The 16384-nt window shown below is 44.1% G+C and overlaps 1 protein-coding gene across 7 annotated transcripts in view; it reads right to left on the bottom strand.

Moving 5' to 3' along the window:
• UNK (unk zinc finger) overlaps nucleotides 1-16384 on the bottom strand; it is a 36197-nt gene that overhangs the window by 10795 nt on the left and 9018 nt on the right. For 4 of the 7 annotated variants that reach the window (XM_042883753.1, XM_042883751.1, XM_042883754.1 and 1 more), the window contains exons 2-10: nucleotides 9657-9866; nucleotides 8189-8365; nucleotides 7655-7785; nucleotides 7378-7513; nucleotides 5670-5787; nucleotides 4633-4717; nucleotides 2912-3054; nucleotides 1594-1641; nucleotides 486-686 (exon numbers count right to left, since the gene is read on the bottom strand). In XM_042883753.1, coding sequence (XP_042739687.1) covers nucleotides 486-686; nucleotides 1594-1641; nucleotides 2912-3054; nucleotides 4633-4717; nucleotides 5670-5787; nucleotides 7378-7513; nucleotides 7655-7785; nucleotides 8189-8365; nucleotides 9657-9866 — 1249 coding nt within the window. The remainder of the gene's footprint in view (nucleotides 1-485; nucleotides 687-1593; nucleotides 1642-2911; nucleotides 3055-4632; nucleotides 4718-5669; nucleotides 5788-7377; nucleotides 7514-7654; nucleotides 7786-8188; nucleotides 8366-9656; nucleotides 9867-16384) is intronic. The other 3 variants (XM_042883757.1, XM_042883752.1, XM_042883758.1) reach the window with 2 other exon arrangements.

Below are 16384 nucleotides of genomic sequence, written 5' to 3'. Positions count from 1 at the left end.
AACAAAAGACATTTGTAACACACTGCAGAGATGAATGCTGGAAGCAGAAGATAAACCGAGTTATGGAGATGAAGGTAGGAGTCCGTAATGAAGTCAGAGAAGGAAGGATGAGTTTCTATGAGACAACGTAGCAAAAGAAGCAGTAACTCTTAACAAGGACCTAAATATGAAGAAAGAAAGAGCAAGAAGGGGTATGTGGGAAGATACCCGGGGTCAACAAAGGACAGAATTGTCAGGGATTATGAAAACAACAAGCAGCTCAGCTTCTACAAACTGAGCACATGATGGCAGCTGGGCAGACAGGAACAGATGTGGGATGGAAGAGACTCAAACTGATGCTGAAAGCATAGATCTGAGAACTGCTACTGAGTATAGCCCTGTCTCCCTTTCGTTCCTTGAAAAATGAAACCACATTCAAGCTAGACTGGGCAATTTCTCCATCTTCTTCATCCCCCCAACTCTTCCAGCCCATGCTTCCTACTAACCTGGCATTTGAAACTCTTCAAATACTCGGCCCCCACCTGATCTTCTCGCTCAAACCCCGGTGCTTTCTTGTAGCTGCCAGCTGCTGTTACTGAATCTGGAGGAAAACCAATGCTCTCCAGGCTGTGTGGCTTTCCAATCGCGCCAGGAGGAGACCCACATATATTAGATGGGCTTCCGAGACTGCTGTTCCTACAAAGAATCTAACAGAAGGAACAAGTGTCAGAAAATTACAGCCAGCTCGTGGCACCACCTCGAAGAAGAAAGGCATCACAGGAAGAGTTCATTCAATTCTGTGTGCATCAATTTTACTGACAGTCAACACAAGTGTAAAAGCTCACAGAAAACAGGAATTAAAAAACAAGAAAAAGCCCCACGATAGACAGGATTTATACATTCCCACTATTATGGTTTTCTTGCCAATACTTTGTACTGGAATGCAAGCTTACAATAAGACAACCTACAGCTCTAGAAACATCTACTCTTTCTGAGGCCTTGGATATGATTAAAGCTGACCAAAACCCTTCTCACTGCCCTTAGGCTGCAGAGTGCTGTGGAACCTATCTGTGCTCGGAGAAGTAGTGTGAAACCTGGAAAGGTACTGTGGCAGTCAGAACAACCAAACGTATTTGAGCTGTGAGTAATACTGTATTATTTTTGTTTTTCAGTGGGAAATTTGAGAGTTTTAATGCAGGCACAATCCAAGTATTGACAGCTGCATTAAAAAAGACAAAAAAACCCCAAAAACACAAGGATTTCCAACATTTCTATTCGTTGGACTGTAACCAGGGATCACAACCACATGCAACAAGGCTAGTTTTGCACTGCAGATGAAGCCACAGACAGCAGCAAAGGAGATTTAGAGAAAGCTCCTACTTGGCTCAGTGCAGATATCCCATTTTCCTGGGATAGGACGTTACCTGCCTGCACTGGCAAGCATGACTGTGCTTCAAGCAACTTTTAGACAACTACTCCTATCAGAGATTCAAACATGGCACAGTTGGGGCTGGCATTAGAGAGAGGGAATATCCTGCAATATTTTGATATGTTATTTTTTATACAGACATTCTGCTGTCTGTGCTTCCCTACAGTCGCAAAGTTTCTACTCACTGTGGTGGAGGTGGGGCTAGTTGGCAGAGTTCCTGATTTATTCCACACCTACAGTACAAATACAAAACAGAACAGGCCACGTGAGGCTGGCTGCCAGAGGGACCTTTTTCTTTGATTAATTCATCATGTAAAAATGATCACCAGCAAAGTCGTATTTGTTTGCAAGCTACATGCAGATGCCCTATGTCTCAGAAATATACATACTGCCTTCTGGCTTATATCTAGGGATTAGTAAAGAGACTGTTTAAAAGACTGAAGAGCTTGAGGACAGAAAAAGACCTAAACGTGGAAGAGATCAACAATTCTGGACTTTCAGAGCATTCAGACAATTCATTTGAAGGATGCAGGGGTTTGTTTTTCACTTCCTTCTAGTGACATTTACCAAGAGAACACAGCATGCCTTGTCTTTCCAAGATCTATGCAGAATTTTATTTGCAATCAAATTTAACAGAACTAAGGCTGGCTTTGGTGCTGATAAAAAAATCAAACTATCAGTTTTTCTTCTCAAAGGAGAATTTGACTAAACAGAGGTCCCAAAGGAGTTCACCTCATTCTGGTCAGCTTGGAAGGGGTTAAACTCTTGCCGTTTAACTTTCTTGAAACCTTGACCAAGTATTTGATAAAGTGTGTAAGCTTTTCAACAGCAATGCAAACAGGAAGGGCTTAATAGAAAAAAAAAAATCCTCAGCAAAAATGAAGTGCTCTGGCATTCGTGCACTTGTCTTCCTTTGTGTGTTTCCACTTTCCGTTCAGCATTTGAAGATCTCACCTCTCCTATGTTTAACCAGAATACAATCAGTGCTCTGGAGCATTACTTCAACACTCTGCAGAGTTTAACCATCTCCTAAGGAGGAGAAGGAGAGAATGGAGGATATTCTATATCAGAAAACAATGTGTGCAGGCCAAGCCTTTGCGTTTACATATGTAAACAAACTCAACTGTAGTTATGTACTTTAGATTATGCTGGCTCACAGCCTTTAAGGAGTACTTGGAAACTGAACCCAATGTGTACCTCCAGAAAGGGAGGCGTTGGACTTCATGTGCAGTTGCATTCCACCTTCCTGAAAGTATATCAACAAGTTTTGCACAGGAAGGAAGGCTGAGAAATTTTATAGGTGAAGTGACAAAACTAAACTACTGAACTGCATGTTCCAAAGATCTCTCTTAAACAGCATGGTGCTTAGATGTAAAAGAAAGATGTCATAGCCTTCTGTCTTTGGATACCTAAGATTGCTCTTTTTAGGTGAAAGGAGTACATCAGCTCAGAGAAACCCAGATGTATAAAGCACAGACAAGGCCTCCCCACAGTGCTACCTACATTGCTAAGGTCTGGAGCATGTGGACTGGAAGGGCTGACTGGAACAGAATCACCAGCTGCTGATGGCATATACATCACTGGGCCTGCCTGCGTGGGGCTGGACACAGCTGAGGATTGCTGTAGGTCTTCATTGAGTGGAGGCTCTGCAAGGAAGAAAAGCAAGTGGAACATTACTCAAAGAGGCCCAATTACACCAGAACACAAGACATTTAGGAACAAGAATACTTAGTTCTGAGAGAAGAAACATTCCACAAACATCTGTTTAGAAGTAGCACAGAAGCAAAGAGAAACCTTATCTGACAAAGAGCTACTTTTTTTAAGCTAGGATTCCTTATGTTTCTACTTTCACCACTTGTACAGTGAGTGTTCTGCTCTTAGTTGGTTAACGCTGCTCCAAAATTATCTTCTTTGCATGAACTGCATGTTATTCACTCAGCTGTCTTGAACTAAGCAAGGCTTCTTTCTGTGCTAGGCACAAAGCTGATGGATACATTATAATTAGCTGAGAGAGATAAGTTTCCATCTGCTCTGGGTACAAACTATTACCAGAAGTAACACACACAGAAAGGAATACAGCTGTCAACTGCACAAAAAGAAAGTAGCATTGACTTCTAGTATTTACATCTAATACAGCTCAGCATCTTTACACCATCTACACAACTGACACCACACCTATACTGCAATGTCTTTAAAGTACTGACTTCTATACATCTCTCATTAACAACCAGCAAAACTCAAACTAAGAGCATATGCAGTAAATGGACTCCTGTTATTTCAGGTGAATATTTCAGTGCTCACCTTAAAAAGAAAGGACTAAAAAAGTGCAATTCCATAAGATGGCAGAAGAAACAGCCACGATGCAGTGAGCTAGCTGGCCAAAGAATGTTACTCTGACTTGAAAGGAACGTAGTACTGAGCGCAGTTATCTGGTTATAAATAAGGATCTCCTAAACAGAAATACTACATAATCCACAAGGGAGTTTGTTAAACACCGTTTCGTTATTAAGATTAAATTCTCTCTTAAGCTTGCTGAGCAGTTGCACTATTGTGTCTTGGGCCATTACAGCCCACAGCCCTAGCTATAATTACTGCTTGTCTGCAAGGCCTCCTATAAAAGGAACTCTGTAAACCGTAGGGAATTTACTCTCACCATTCTTTGACAAAGGCAGCAATTACTAATTCTGCCATTAACAAAAGATAATCAAATAACAAAGATCTGCTCAAGGCCACAAACTGTGTCAGTATCAGAGCCAATCTACTGAGTTATAAGTAACCTGTTCTAATTACTGTAAATTTAACAGTGAGACTGGAGTGCAGAAACTGAGCAGGAGTCACAGGACTTAGGAGCTAACTGTTAGCTACGAACAAAAGTGCCACAAAAGAACACCATCACCAGTTTACCAATGGTCAGATTTATTGGCACAGGCTGCTCAGGAAGTGGTAGAGTCACTGATCCTGGAGGTGCTCAAGAAAAGGGCAGATGTGGCAGTGAGTGACATGGCTAGTGGGGACGGTGGGGATGGATCGATGGTCGGACTTGTGATCTTAGTGGTCTTTTCCAACCATAATGATTCTATGAATTGTCCAAGTTAATACTCCGCTTTTGAAAATCCTTCACAAAAGTTCTAGCTTTATGGCCCTATATTTTACACTATCTATTCTGGCCAGAAGCTCTCCATAGTTCAAATATCCATGAAAGATGAGAGAATCAGCCCACGTACGTTCTACGTGTGCAAAGGCACAGAAGGGTCCTCGGGGACAGCTGCCAGACTGCTGCATATCATTGCACTTGGTGGATTTGTAGATCTGAGGTTGGGAAAAAAAAAAAACAAAAACAACCAGACATGAACAGGAAAAACAGTGACTGGCAGCCCAGGTACAAAAGTACTATGAACAGACTCAACAGCAAAATAGAAACACAGATAAAAGGCACAAAGGCCAACAGATTTTGGGATCACCACTTCAGTGCTTTGCTTCGATGAAAGAAAAACCCACTATGATTATGGAAACACCAAAATATGCCCATGACAGTTAAGCTCACGCAAAGAACACCCCATACAGTCAGTTCATCCAAAGATCACCATTTGCCATCCATTCTCAGTCTCATTGGCAGCTCCACAGTAGTGGTAAAAGGTAGGAAACAGTTGATAGGTAACAGCACAGAAAGCTACAGCCACATTTGCAAGGAAAATGACAAACCATTGACAATGACTGTAGGAAATGGATTGTTCCCCCTCCCCAGGTTTGACAGGCAGTGACAATGGTTACTTGGCTGATACAAGCCCAACAAAAGCTATTCAACACTGTAACACGAAGCAGACCAGGACAAGGTCTCAATTCCACATCCTGTAAGGACACTGGAACTCTCTGGGCATGCTCACTCTGAGCGTGGTTGCTTACAGTATCAGTCTGTGGGTATTAACTGTTCAGTGCAACCATCATCAAAGGAAGATTTTTCCTCACAAAAACAGATGCTTAAAATCCACACCTTGTTTTCACTCTCCCACCCAGGTGTCTGCTCTCCTGCAGACTGGCATTTTCACCCCACTTTTCTTACCCCTTCCCATCCAATCTACTGAATGAAAAGGCACCTCTGTCAGCTGAATTTGAGCTTCCAACATGCAGTTCCTCTGAATCCCAGGACCACGCTGCAAGCAGCCCACACACTCTCCCAGCTGGCACATTTATGCATCTCATCAGCCTGGAATACGTTTGCTTTTCCGTTCAGCTACCCAATGGTCTGAGGAGGTTACTGTACCTCTGGATGGAACTGCTGTTCTGTGCGAGTGTGGCAGTATTGGCACGAGTCTCCATTTTCACACTTACTAGGATCTCCCCACTCATCTCCATGTTTCACACTGGGACACGGTGAAGATCTGTGTAAACAAGGTAGTGATAGACTGTATGAGATACACTAACGTGTTTTGAGCTTTGCTTCCTCAATCAGCAAACAGGCTCAGCTGCCCACCCCCCCCAGCTGCACAATCTGTTTGGCTTATTGCTGCTTCCCTGCCCCCACAATGCTGCTCTTACATCGTCCTCCTTCTCTTCCTATTTTTCAGTGAAAGAAGCACAGCTTGGTTCTCATCTAAAATTGAATACAACCTGAGCCAATGTAACTTAACAAAATTAGCAGCTGATGTGATTAGTGTCAGAGACGCTTGGTCTGGTTTCTCTTTCAGAACTGTACATTCATAGAAAGCTGGTAAGTTAATTGGCTAATCCTAAAACACGTAATACCCTTACAGAGGTATGTTTCCAGGGTTATAGTGTGGCCATGTGGAAAAGAGGCTGAGTCAGGTCACTGGGGAAAAGGCAAGCCCGTTTTCTTTCTCCTAGCTTGGAACTATTCTGTTTCCCAGGTCTGAATTTTTGCTGTGACCTACTTCCTCTGCTCTTTATGCTCTTACTCATTCCCTCAAACAACAGCAGAGGGAAGCAGATAGCAGCAGCAGATGCTTGCACAGAAGAGGCAGTCACATCAGCTGGGGGTGGGGAAAGCAACACAGAAGTAAGCAGTGATCAGGAAGGGAGAAGCTTTCTCCTTTCCCCTTCCCAAAAGGACTGAACAGGGGTAGAAAGCACATGGCTGCTTTGAAAACTGACTTAGGATTCCAATTTCTCCTGAATGTCTTTGTATTAATGTTCCTTTTATATATATATACATATATATATTTAATTATTGTTTTTAAATACAGGACTTCTGTACCAATTCAAAAATTTCTGTGAATGCTGGGGGTGGAGAAGGGAAGTGAGAACATCCACGGCATTTTCTCTCCTTGCTTTCTGGTCTGCTCTTATGTTTTTCAAAAAGGAACTAAGGAAAAACCCTACTGAGACCTCAACAAAAGCTTTGTTGTGTCAGAGGAAACACGGACTTCTAACTTGGATGAAACTTGGTGAGGGAGACACAGCATGCAGAAAAATCCAGTGACAGCTGAGTGATGAGAACGCCCTGGTGCCTCAAAGGCAGTTTTTAGCATCTGGTTAGGAATGCACATCCAGCTACAGTACTGGTCACACTGTGCCTCACGATCCCCATCACTAGGCACAGACAACAAGCAGCTTGATGATTTTGAATTCCTCGCCCATGAAAACATTGCTCAGTAAATTTGTTTCTAGTAGGGGTCTTTTTTTTTCTTCCTTGCACTGCTTATTTTAAAATAAGAGATTGTATGAGAAGGGGAAGACTAACACAGTTACTATTTACTGTAAAACCAGAGCTGTAACATGATTTAGCAACAGTTACTTATTTATTAGAGACACTGCTTCATCTTTAAAGCAGAAGTCCTTCTTTGCTGCCCTATCTCCTAGACAGAAGTAACAGTCCATTGCAACTGTCAAGACAGGTCTTGGAGGCACACTAAAAAACAGTCTGACAGAGAAAATCCCAGATCCTTTCCCTTACAGACTCCTTCTATACCTCACTACTCAGCTGGGAAACAGACGACCCAGGAGCAGGGTACCTGTATTTGTGTTTCCTTGGGCTCCTTCTTCTGTCTTTGCTATTGTGATAGTATGGACAGGCATAACCCTGGCGACAGAGACGAGGAGGCTTCTTACACTGCTCTGTCTTGTAATTTCCCAATACATACGTTGTATCTGCAAGAAATACAACCAGTTAGGCAGAGATCACCATGATCTATATTTAATACACAAAAGCTTTGAAAGGAGCATGCACTCCACAAAAAAAAACAACAAAAACCAGACCTTTCCAGCCCCATTGAGCTTACTGGCACTCACCTTGCCACCTTGGCTCCTCACTGAGTATTTTCTCTATCATAGCATGGCTAGCAGCGACTGCAGATTGACCCTCTATGCCACCTTCTGATGTAGTCTGACCATTCTGCAAAGCCTCCATGGCCTGAAGCTCCCTTGGTGTTAAGTGAACAACAGACAGATTGAGTAGATGGAGAGACAGATAAGCACATAGGAAAAACTGTGATACCAACACAGCAACAACCCTTAAGTGGGTATATTTATTTCATACTTCTTTTTTGGCAGAACAATCTTTGTCAAACAGCAACTGCAATACATGTTCTTCATTCCCAAGCAATTCCAGATGCACTATTTTGATGCACCCACAAATCCCCACTGCTTCACTGCGCTCCCTCCCCCCATTTTGAGGATCCTCCCTGCAGATTTTATAGATTTGCCTTATTAGGAATGGATGCACCATGCTCACCCCAACACTAAGTAGTTGGGAAGCAGTATGATCCTTCAATCATCTGAGCATAGCAATCACCCTTTTCATTCAGAGCTATAAGCTCTACTAACCTGATGTCATACACAGGAGAGCGTAAATCATGGGGCCCATGAGCAAAAGCACAGTGGACTCCATTCTTTGTGCAGTTTCCCTTGGAGTCTGTCTCATGGATGCAGATTCCAGTTTTGTAATAGCGTAAGTGATACCTCCTCTCTGTGTCTCCAGTAGTTCTATGCAAGAAGGGACATCTGAGGTACAGGAGAAAGGGAAGAAAAGCCAAACTTTAGTCACACTGCTAGTGAACTCAACATTACTGGAAGACACAGTGATGATAAAGGATGCTGTAAGTTGACATACTTTCGCCAACTCTCCTATATTGTGCCTTTCAACTTTACACAGAACCCTTAAATCTGTCACTGCATAGTATACAATGGTTTCCCTCCCAAGCAGACAACTGGATTACTAAGCCAGCAGCAGCTTGTTATTCTAGCCAAGTAACTGCCAGGGATCTGGAAAGAGCAAGGACACTGTCAAAGCATTCTGATATACTAGCCATGATTGAAGGGACATCACATGGCATGTACCATTTCCTCAGCAGTCCATCTAGACTTCATGCTGTTACTGCTTCCTGCTGATGCACTCCTACAGGGCTGCAACAGTCTATCTATAGCCAGATTCATCCTTCGTGCAGAGCACGGGACAAGGAAGGAGAATCACAACACCACTACTTTAACTCATGTTTTGTTTCCCCCTCTAAGGCAGAGAAAATATCATTTACATTGAGAAATACAAAAAGAACAAGATGGAATAGGTGAAATTCGTATTTGCAGTATTAAGCCAACACTACAAGCCAGCAGTTTCGAGATAGCATCAGTTTTCATTGGTTGAGTTTGAGCCAGGTACGAAGCAGTGACCTAGAAGCCAAAGCCCCCAAATGTTGTATTTCCAGTCCCTTCCAGCTCTCTTGTAACAAGGAAGAAAGCACTGAAAGAGGCCTCAGGCTGGGGATTTATTCCATTTTGCTGCAGCCACAAGAACTTTACTTAATTGGGCAAAAAATATTGTTTTCCCAATAAAGAGCCTTTTTTTCTGTGTGTGTTTGTACTGGCACAAAGAAAGCGAACTGAAATTCCATCTTTCTATAGCATCTCTATATAAAACACTCTCTATATTTGACCACAGTTTGACTACACTATTTATCTTTCATATCTGTCACGTGGGTGAAGCTGTACTACTGGGTTAACCCTTTAATTGCTGGAAACGGCCACATACATTTGCATCTTGCTCCACTTCAGCTTACCAGCTTCACGACCAGGGATGACCCAACAAAACAAACTCTTCCCTCTTGCCATCATCACTGCAACAGGCCTGGCACACATGGATTGCTATTACAGTTTTTACATCTGTTCTCATGTTACATATGTTACAAAGCTGCTTTGCTTCTGACCTGCCTCATCTCTACAGGACCTGGCTGGAATCATCACCTGGACTGATCCCAAAAGCCACATGCCAGCAGAGCAGGGGGCAGATTTCACTTACTCGTCTCCTTCTGGGCAGATTCCTGTGGTCTCATCATACTTGGTACAGTAAATGTCAGGGCTGTAGTTAAATGTCCCATCCCGACGGCGGATAGATCTGCGACGGCGCTGGTTGACAAAGTGCCAATGGAAGCAAGTGTAGGGCCGGTGCTGAGTGCACTTGTGCTGCACGAAGAGAGGGCACTGCTCTGTGCGGAACTCCTTCAGGTAACTGCAGACAGAAAGGCAAAAACAGGAATTCAGGACAGGAATCATAGAATCACAGGGGCTGCAGGCTGGAGGCAATACTCAGTTCCCCGCAGAGTCAATGCCAGACCAGCAGCACCCAGCCTTGAGCTGAACCCAGCATGCTTTCATCCAGTGCTAAAGGCTGCTGGTTGCCTGTAAGGGGCAGAGCAGTGCCCAGCTTGGTCAGCCCAAACATCAGTGCTAAAGGCAGCTGAAATCACTTCCTACAGGGTCTTTCAGAATCATTGCAAAGAGGCACTACACCAACTTTGGGAACAGCTTGTGAGGACGTACAACTCCTTAAGCCCCTTTCCAACCATACACAGCTCTGAATTGGAGACCTGTTGGGGAAACAAGGGTTTGCCTTGCTTAGAGATATATGCCCAGGTAGAAAAAAAAAAAACAAACACAAACTACGCTTCCATCTTTAAAGCTTCAAGTTACTGTGAGAAAAAGATGCAAATAAATACACAGATAAGAAACTTTTTCCGCCCTTTTCCACCTGGTTTATCTTATTTCCTCCTTCAGGCACACAATCAACCACAAGGATAACATCAATCCATCTCTCTGTTGCAGTCTTGTGGCCTCAGGACTCGCTCCTAAGGAGGGGATAACACCTCACCTCCTGGATGCTTCTGTTGCTTCACTTCCATATGTCACTCTTGGAGAGTACGTGCCTCTTTTCATCCCGAGAACTAAAGAAGCCACAAGCTTTTATTTGTGACACTAATAACAGCCTCTAAACCCAGATTGTAGAGGATTACAAAATGGTTTAGATCAACACGATGATCTGACTGTGATCTGAGTGGAGGTGCTTACAAAATCTACGCTGCCTGAAACCCATCAACTGTATCTGTAGGTAGTGCAGGGATGGCCGGAGGACCCAAATCCCACCAGGTGAGGCTCCAAGAGCAACGCAGGGGGAACACAGCAGTCATCTTCTGGGCTCTTATCTTTGGAGGTCTGGTTAAAGTGTCTAGTAAGGCAATCTGTCAGGCAGAAGAAGAGCTGGGGCTCTGCTGGAAGCAACAGAGTGGTGTAAAGAGCAGACAGGGATTCATTCGGAGCAATATGTGTACTCTGAGGCAATGCAACACAGCTCAGGAATTTGTGAAGTATTCATCCCCACAAGATACCATCTCTCATGGCTGTAAATAAATGGAAATATGCCTGAAGATGTATTTACAGACGGCAGCATACTAGACTCATTCAGAAAGCAACATCCATAAATAAAGCATCCTTCTCCCCTTACCCCTGACAAGAAAGCCTGGCTGACAAGAAAGCCTCAGGAAAATGCACACATCCAACGAAAGTGATTTTATTTGTTTGCTGTGAGGAGAGAATATCAGTGGTAGGAGCGTTCCTACAGTGGATTTTGCCAGCATTCCTTCCTCTCGACCTCCAAACAGTTGGGCTATGCTTTGCCCTCTACCCACAAAGGCTGAGGGCTGACCAGGAGCCCCGCAACAACAGCTGCACAGGGACTAAAGCTCAGTACCAGAAAACATGGTGCCAGCACACAGTTCACATGGGGTAGGTAAGGGCTAACAACACTGCTGGGTTCCCTTTCACTTTCAAAAAGCCAACTTGGTTCAAATGGGAGGTCCCCACTATGAGCACAATTCATTTAAAAAGTGAACACTGTAATAAAATTAATTCATGCCCGAAAAGCTTTCCAAGCTCTTGGGCCAAGAACAGGTCTAGAAGGTGGAATTCTATACATCATTTTGTCTTATCAGTGCACTAAGACTTGTAACAACATTTAGGTTAGAAAGTGAATTAAGTAGACTTCATGGGCAGATAGTGATAGGAGAAGGGGAATGGATTTAAGCTAACTGGGGGGAAATTCAGATGAGGTGCGACTAAGAAATTCTTTACCCAGAGGGCAGTGAGGCCCTGGCACTGCCCAGACCTGTGGGTGCTCCAGCCCTGGAGGTGCCCAGTGCCATGGATGGGCCCTGGGCACCCAGCTTGTGGCAGAGGACCTTTCCAACCCAACCATTCTGTGATTCTCTGGTGATTCAATGAAATTTCAGCAGTATGATCTCAGACTGCTCTGCAGAGGCACTGCGAGGTCACCAGTCGCTCCCTTCCACCCATACATCTCCATGCACGCCCTTGGAGAGATGAGGTTCATAGAACATCCCAAGTTGGAAGGGACCCACATGGACTGTTGAGGCCAACTCCTGGCTGTCTCTGGTTCTCTGGAAACCAAGGGGAGACATCAGACCCAAACAACCCAGGTACAAAGCATCAAGCCCAACACTTCAGTGCTCTAGCAAGAGATGGGCTTTTATGAAATACCATTAAAAAACAAAACACAAAAGGAAGAAACAGAAAAGCCTTAAAAGAAACACTAAAACTGCACGATCAGCCAAGCTGAAACAGCTTCTCTTTAGCTGGTGAGGTTAAAAACACACACACTGATGAGGGATTTGGGTCTCTGGAGCGTCAATTGATGCTGAAGAGCATTTGAAAATTAATTGCATTTCATGATTGGCTAAACTCCCTGGAGAAACATTTATTATAATGTAAATGAGAGATAATTACATAAGTAAATGGCTCACCTGAGAAGTGTTTAACACCTAACTTGCTTCATCAGAAACTCATTCTTTAATGTTGTCTATTAAACAAACGATCTCTCACTCTTAATTTCAAAGCAAGGCCTGCCAACAGGTGCTGCTAAGCCCCCACCAGCACCCCATCATCCACCATGGAGCCCAACAGAGGAAAACCAGCACAGTCACATTAACTCACACATTTCAAGCCCTTCAATCACTGCTTCAGCTTTTTCTTTTCTCAGCCCACTATAACATTTCAAATTACCCTTCTCCACAATGGCCTGAATGGTAAACTGCCTCACAGCCCTGTGTTTTCTTGATTGATGAAGTGAGTTTTGTCTCCTTTGGGAGAACACAGGCCACTCAACCAACCACTCTGTATTAAAATATATGAAAGACGTCCAACCCACGTGCTCTGGCAGCAGAGAAAGGATACACAGCCTTTGCACGACTGATGGCTCACAGAGGAGAATGCTATGAATATTTCAGTGGTCTTTCTGCAAAGGCTCCAAACAGAAACACACAGATCCTCCCAGTGCACGTGGTCCTTGCAGGTATTTTCCCAATAGAGCTGAGAAAAGGAATTTCTGAACAACCCTTCAAACACGTAGAGCAGCAGTACGTATTTCACAGCACGTCAGCCCCACGCCGTGCCTTTGCAGGAAGGGGAACTCTAGTAACTGCAGCTTGCATTTCTCAACTTCTCTCTAAAGGTCTCACGAAGACACAGGAGGGGCAGACATTCCCACCTTTATTTCATACAGCAGTTACTCCTGTATTTACATTTAAAAGACAGAAGATTCATCAGGACTCTGCAAGTCACTTCAGGAGCACTTCCACTTGTATATGTATGGATGTAGCATTTCCAAGCTCCAGTTTTGAAGTGGCAAGCACATAGCTTGATCTTCTGATATCACTTTATGTCAACAGCAACACCCAGGCTCCCGGAGGAAAGCTTATCATTTCTGATTCCTACTCAACAAAGACAAATGCAATTCTAAACAAATAAGCCACAGCTGGCCAGAAGAACACGCAGCAAAGTCACCAGGCTGAAACGAGCACGCAGCTGAGCAGGATGGACACAACTAGAAACGAAGACTTATTTCACTAGGAAGACAAGAGGAGAAGTTATTAAACTAAATTTGAGAACTCCCAGAGGCTAAAGGAGGGGCGAAGCATTAGGGAGGATAAAAGATCGTTCCACTTCCTCTGGGGTGGGAAGTGGGAAAGAGCAATAATTGCTCCCTGTAATTTACGCTGTAGGGGAACCGCCAACTGCTCACAACTGCCAGCACAGCTCTGCTCCCCAGGCAGCACAGCAAGTGCTCGTGTCTGCAGCCAGCACTGCAGGCTGCTCCCTTCTGCCCGCACGGACTGAGCTGCTCTGGGATCTGCAGGGACAAAGAAGAGCAAGAGGAAGCTGAAAAATAAAATGTAAAAGTATATATACATACACACTGCCAAACATCACCAAACAACTTTAAAACTAAAAAGTTGTTTTGAAGAAACTGAGCAGCTTCATTTTCAAACTCAGTGATTGCAGCCTTGCTTTGCTCACAGTCGCTGTATGCTCAGTGCTGCAGCTTTGCTGTTTGCCTGTGGCTGCACCCGGCGTGCTCAGGCAGCTCAGCACAGGGCTACCTGCATCCAGGGCTGCCAACTTTCTGCCAAACTTCCTGAAGTCATGCATGCACTGGTGTGATCTCAACTCGGGAAAGTGCATTGGTAATGCCTGAAGACAGCTGAGCTCTAAATTCTTTGTTAAAATCCCTACCCAGAGCTCCCCAAAATCACTGGAAGACTCACAATGACACCAACGGAGAAATCTCTGCTTTATAGCAGAGGGATCAGGAAGGCTGGGGAGAAAAGATGGAAAAGAAAGAAGAAAAAAATGACTCTTCCAAATCTCTGTTCTTCCCATAATGCTAACACTGTCCTATTTGCAATCTTTCAACGCTAGCTCCTCTCCTTTGCAGCCCTCCTTTCTCCTCACTGTCAATTCCCTCCCTGCCAAAATTCATTTGGGGATCCAAGAGAGCACTGAGGCTAATCAATCGGATCTAAATCCTCTGCAGCAGGACGACACCACAGAGACAACCATTAGATAATTGTTTGGCTAATCCTGACTAAGACAGTGCCTGTAAAAGTAGGATAATAGCAAGATCGAGTCTGGTATCACCTAGATTTGGCGCGTTCATGGGTGTGCGTTTACATCCATGACACAGCACTAACACACCCTTCATAGCACCTGGTTCCAGTGCTGTTTATTTTGGTGTAAGCCCAGAGCTAGGGACAGCTTTCTAAGAGTTCAGTGGCTTGGAGCTGGAAGCAGTGCCTCGTGTCCATGGGGCTCCATCCCTGCAGCTCTAGTGAGCAACCACTCCAGGACACAGCACAGGGCACACTAAGAAATCAGCCCAAGTCTGGCTGCTTTTGGGAAGTCCAGCCTGGCACGTACGCTTCCACTTCATTACTGGCATGGGAATCACTAGTTGAGTTATATATAATGGATTAACTGCACTGGTCTTTCCAAAAAAGCCCTGCAGAGTTAAATCTAGCCAACAAGTCTGCAAATAGAGCACTAGTTTTTTTTTGTTGTTGTTGTTTTGTTTTAAATAAACATTAAACTTCCTGATAAGATTTCGGAGATGAGGAAGAAAATGCTCACATGCCAATAGCATTTATTTCAGTCCTGCCTCTCTGCTTCTCCTAACAGAGGATCATAACAGCAAAAACACAATTTTATTGGCATCAAAGTACATGGAAACACCGTGGGCTCTTTGCTGGCACTTTCACACCAGTCACGTCCTGCTCTTCCCGACAGCACTGCACAAGGCTGTGCCACAGACCTCAGCGTAAAGCCTCACACGGTCCCAGCTCACTGCTCATGCAGACAGCCAACCTTTCTGGATACTGCTGCCTGAATGACAGTGCTCACTTCTCTTCACTGGAACTCCCACTGGCATCCGACTGCTCAGACAGCAAGCTGCAGGAAGTTTTCCTAATTCAGCATAGGAAAGGGAGGAAAAAAAAACGTTACCAGTTTTGCTTCAAAAGTTTAAATGAGCGGTTTGTGTTAACACTGATAAAATTATCTGAAGTGAACCCAACATGCTTACCCAACAGGCTGTCTGCAAAGCAGGCAGCATTGCAAAACTCGGGAGAAAATAACAAACAGCAGATATAGATGTTTCTAATTCAATAAGGCTTATCTATTGAAAATATTTTCCAAACTGCTGTTGTGAAGCTCAAAGAGCCAACCCCACACAAGAGGGAAAGGAAAAGAGCTGTCCCTATTTAATCAGCTCTCTAAATTCATTTCACCCTCATAAAATTTTATTACAAAAGATGATATCTAACACACTTTAAGTAAGAAACCTACGACTCAATTATTTTCCTTTACTGAACTGTGGTATTCCAATTGAAATGAGCCAGCGGTGCATGACAGAATCTACTTATTCCAACAGCATACTCAATAAAAACCCTACTAATGCACCTTTTGTTTAACATATCCTTATTGATCGAGGACAAACGATACGATATGCAGCTCTGACATTGCTCGGGAGCTTTTGCTCTTAGGGCAAAGGAGGCATTCCTGGACAAGAACGGCCGTTGTGCAAAGCCATTCAATTCTTTTGCACTCACAATTCCCTGCAGCACCCTTACACATCTCCTGGCAGACCAGCAGGGTGACTCAAGGCTCTGCCTTTATGGAATTCCTCAGCATGCCAAGGAGGTCAGCAAGCTGCCAGCCCTGGGCTTCTGCTCCTGGCCACCACAGGGTCCCAATGCCTTACAAGCAGATGTAACCTACTGCAGAAATAGAGCGTTGCACTGATCACTGCTAAGCATCAAACAAACAACAACAAGCATTTTTAGCAGCAAGCTTGAACAGTTTCATTGTGATTTCAGGGAAAGTTTCCTGACAAAGCATTACCAA

Source organism: Lagopus leucura, unplaced genomic scaffold (assembly GCF_019238085.1).
Source record: "Lagopus leucura isolate 7727_CA_CO unplaced genomic scaffold, USGS_WTPT01 Super-Scaffold_100040, whole genome shotgun sequence".
NCBI lineage: Eukaryota > Metazoa > Chordata > Aves > Galliformes > Phasianidae > Lagopus > Lagopus leucura.
Note: the sequence above shows the minus strand (reverse complement) of the source record. Positions and strands in the feature narration are given on the sequence as shown.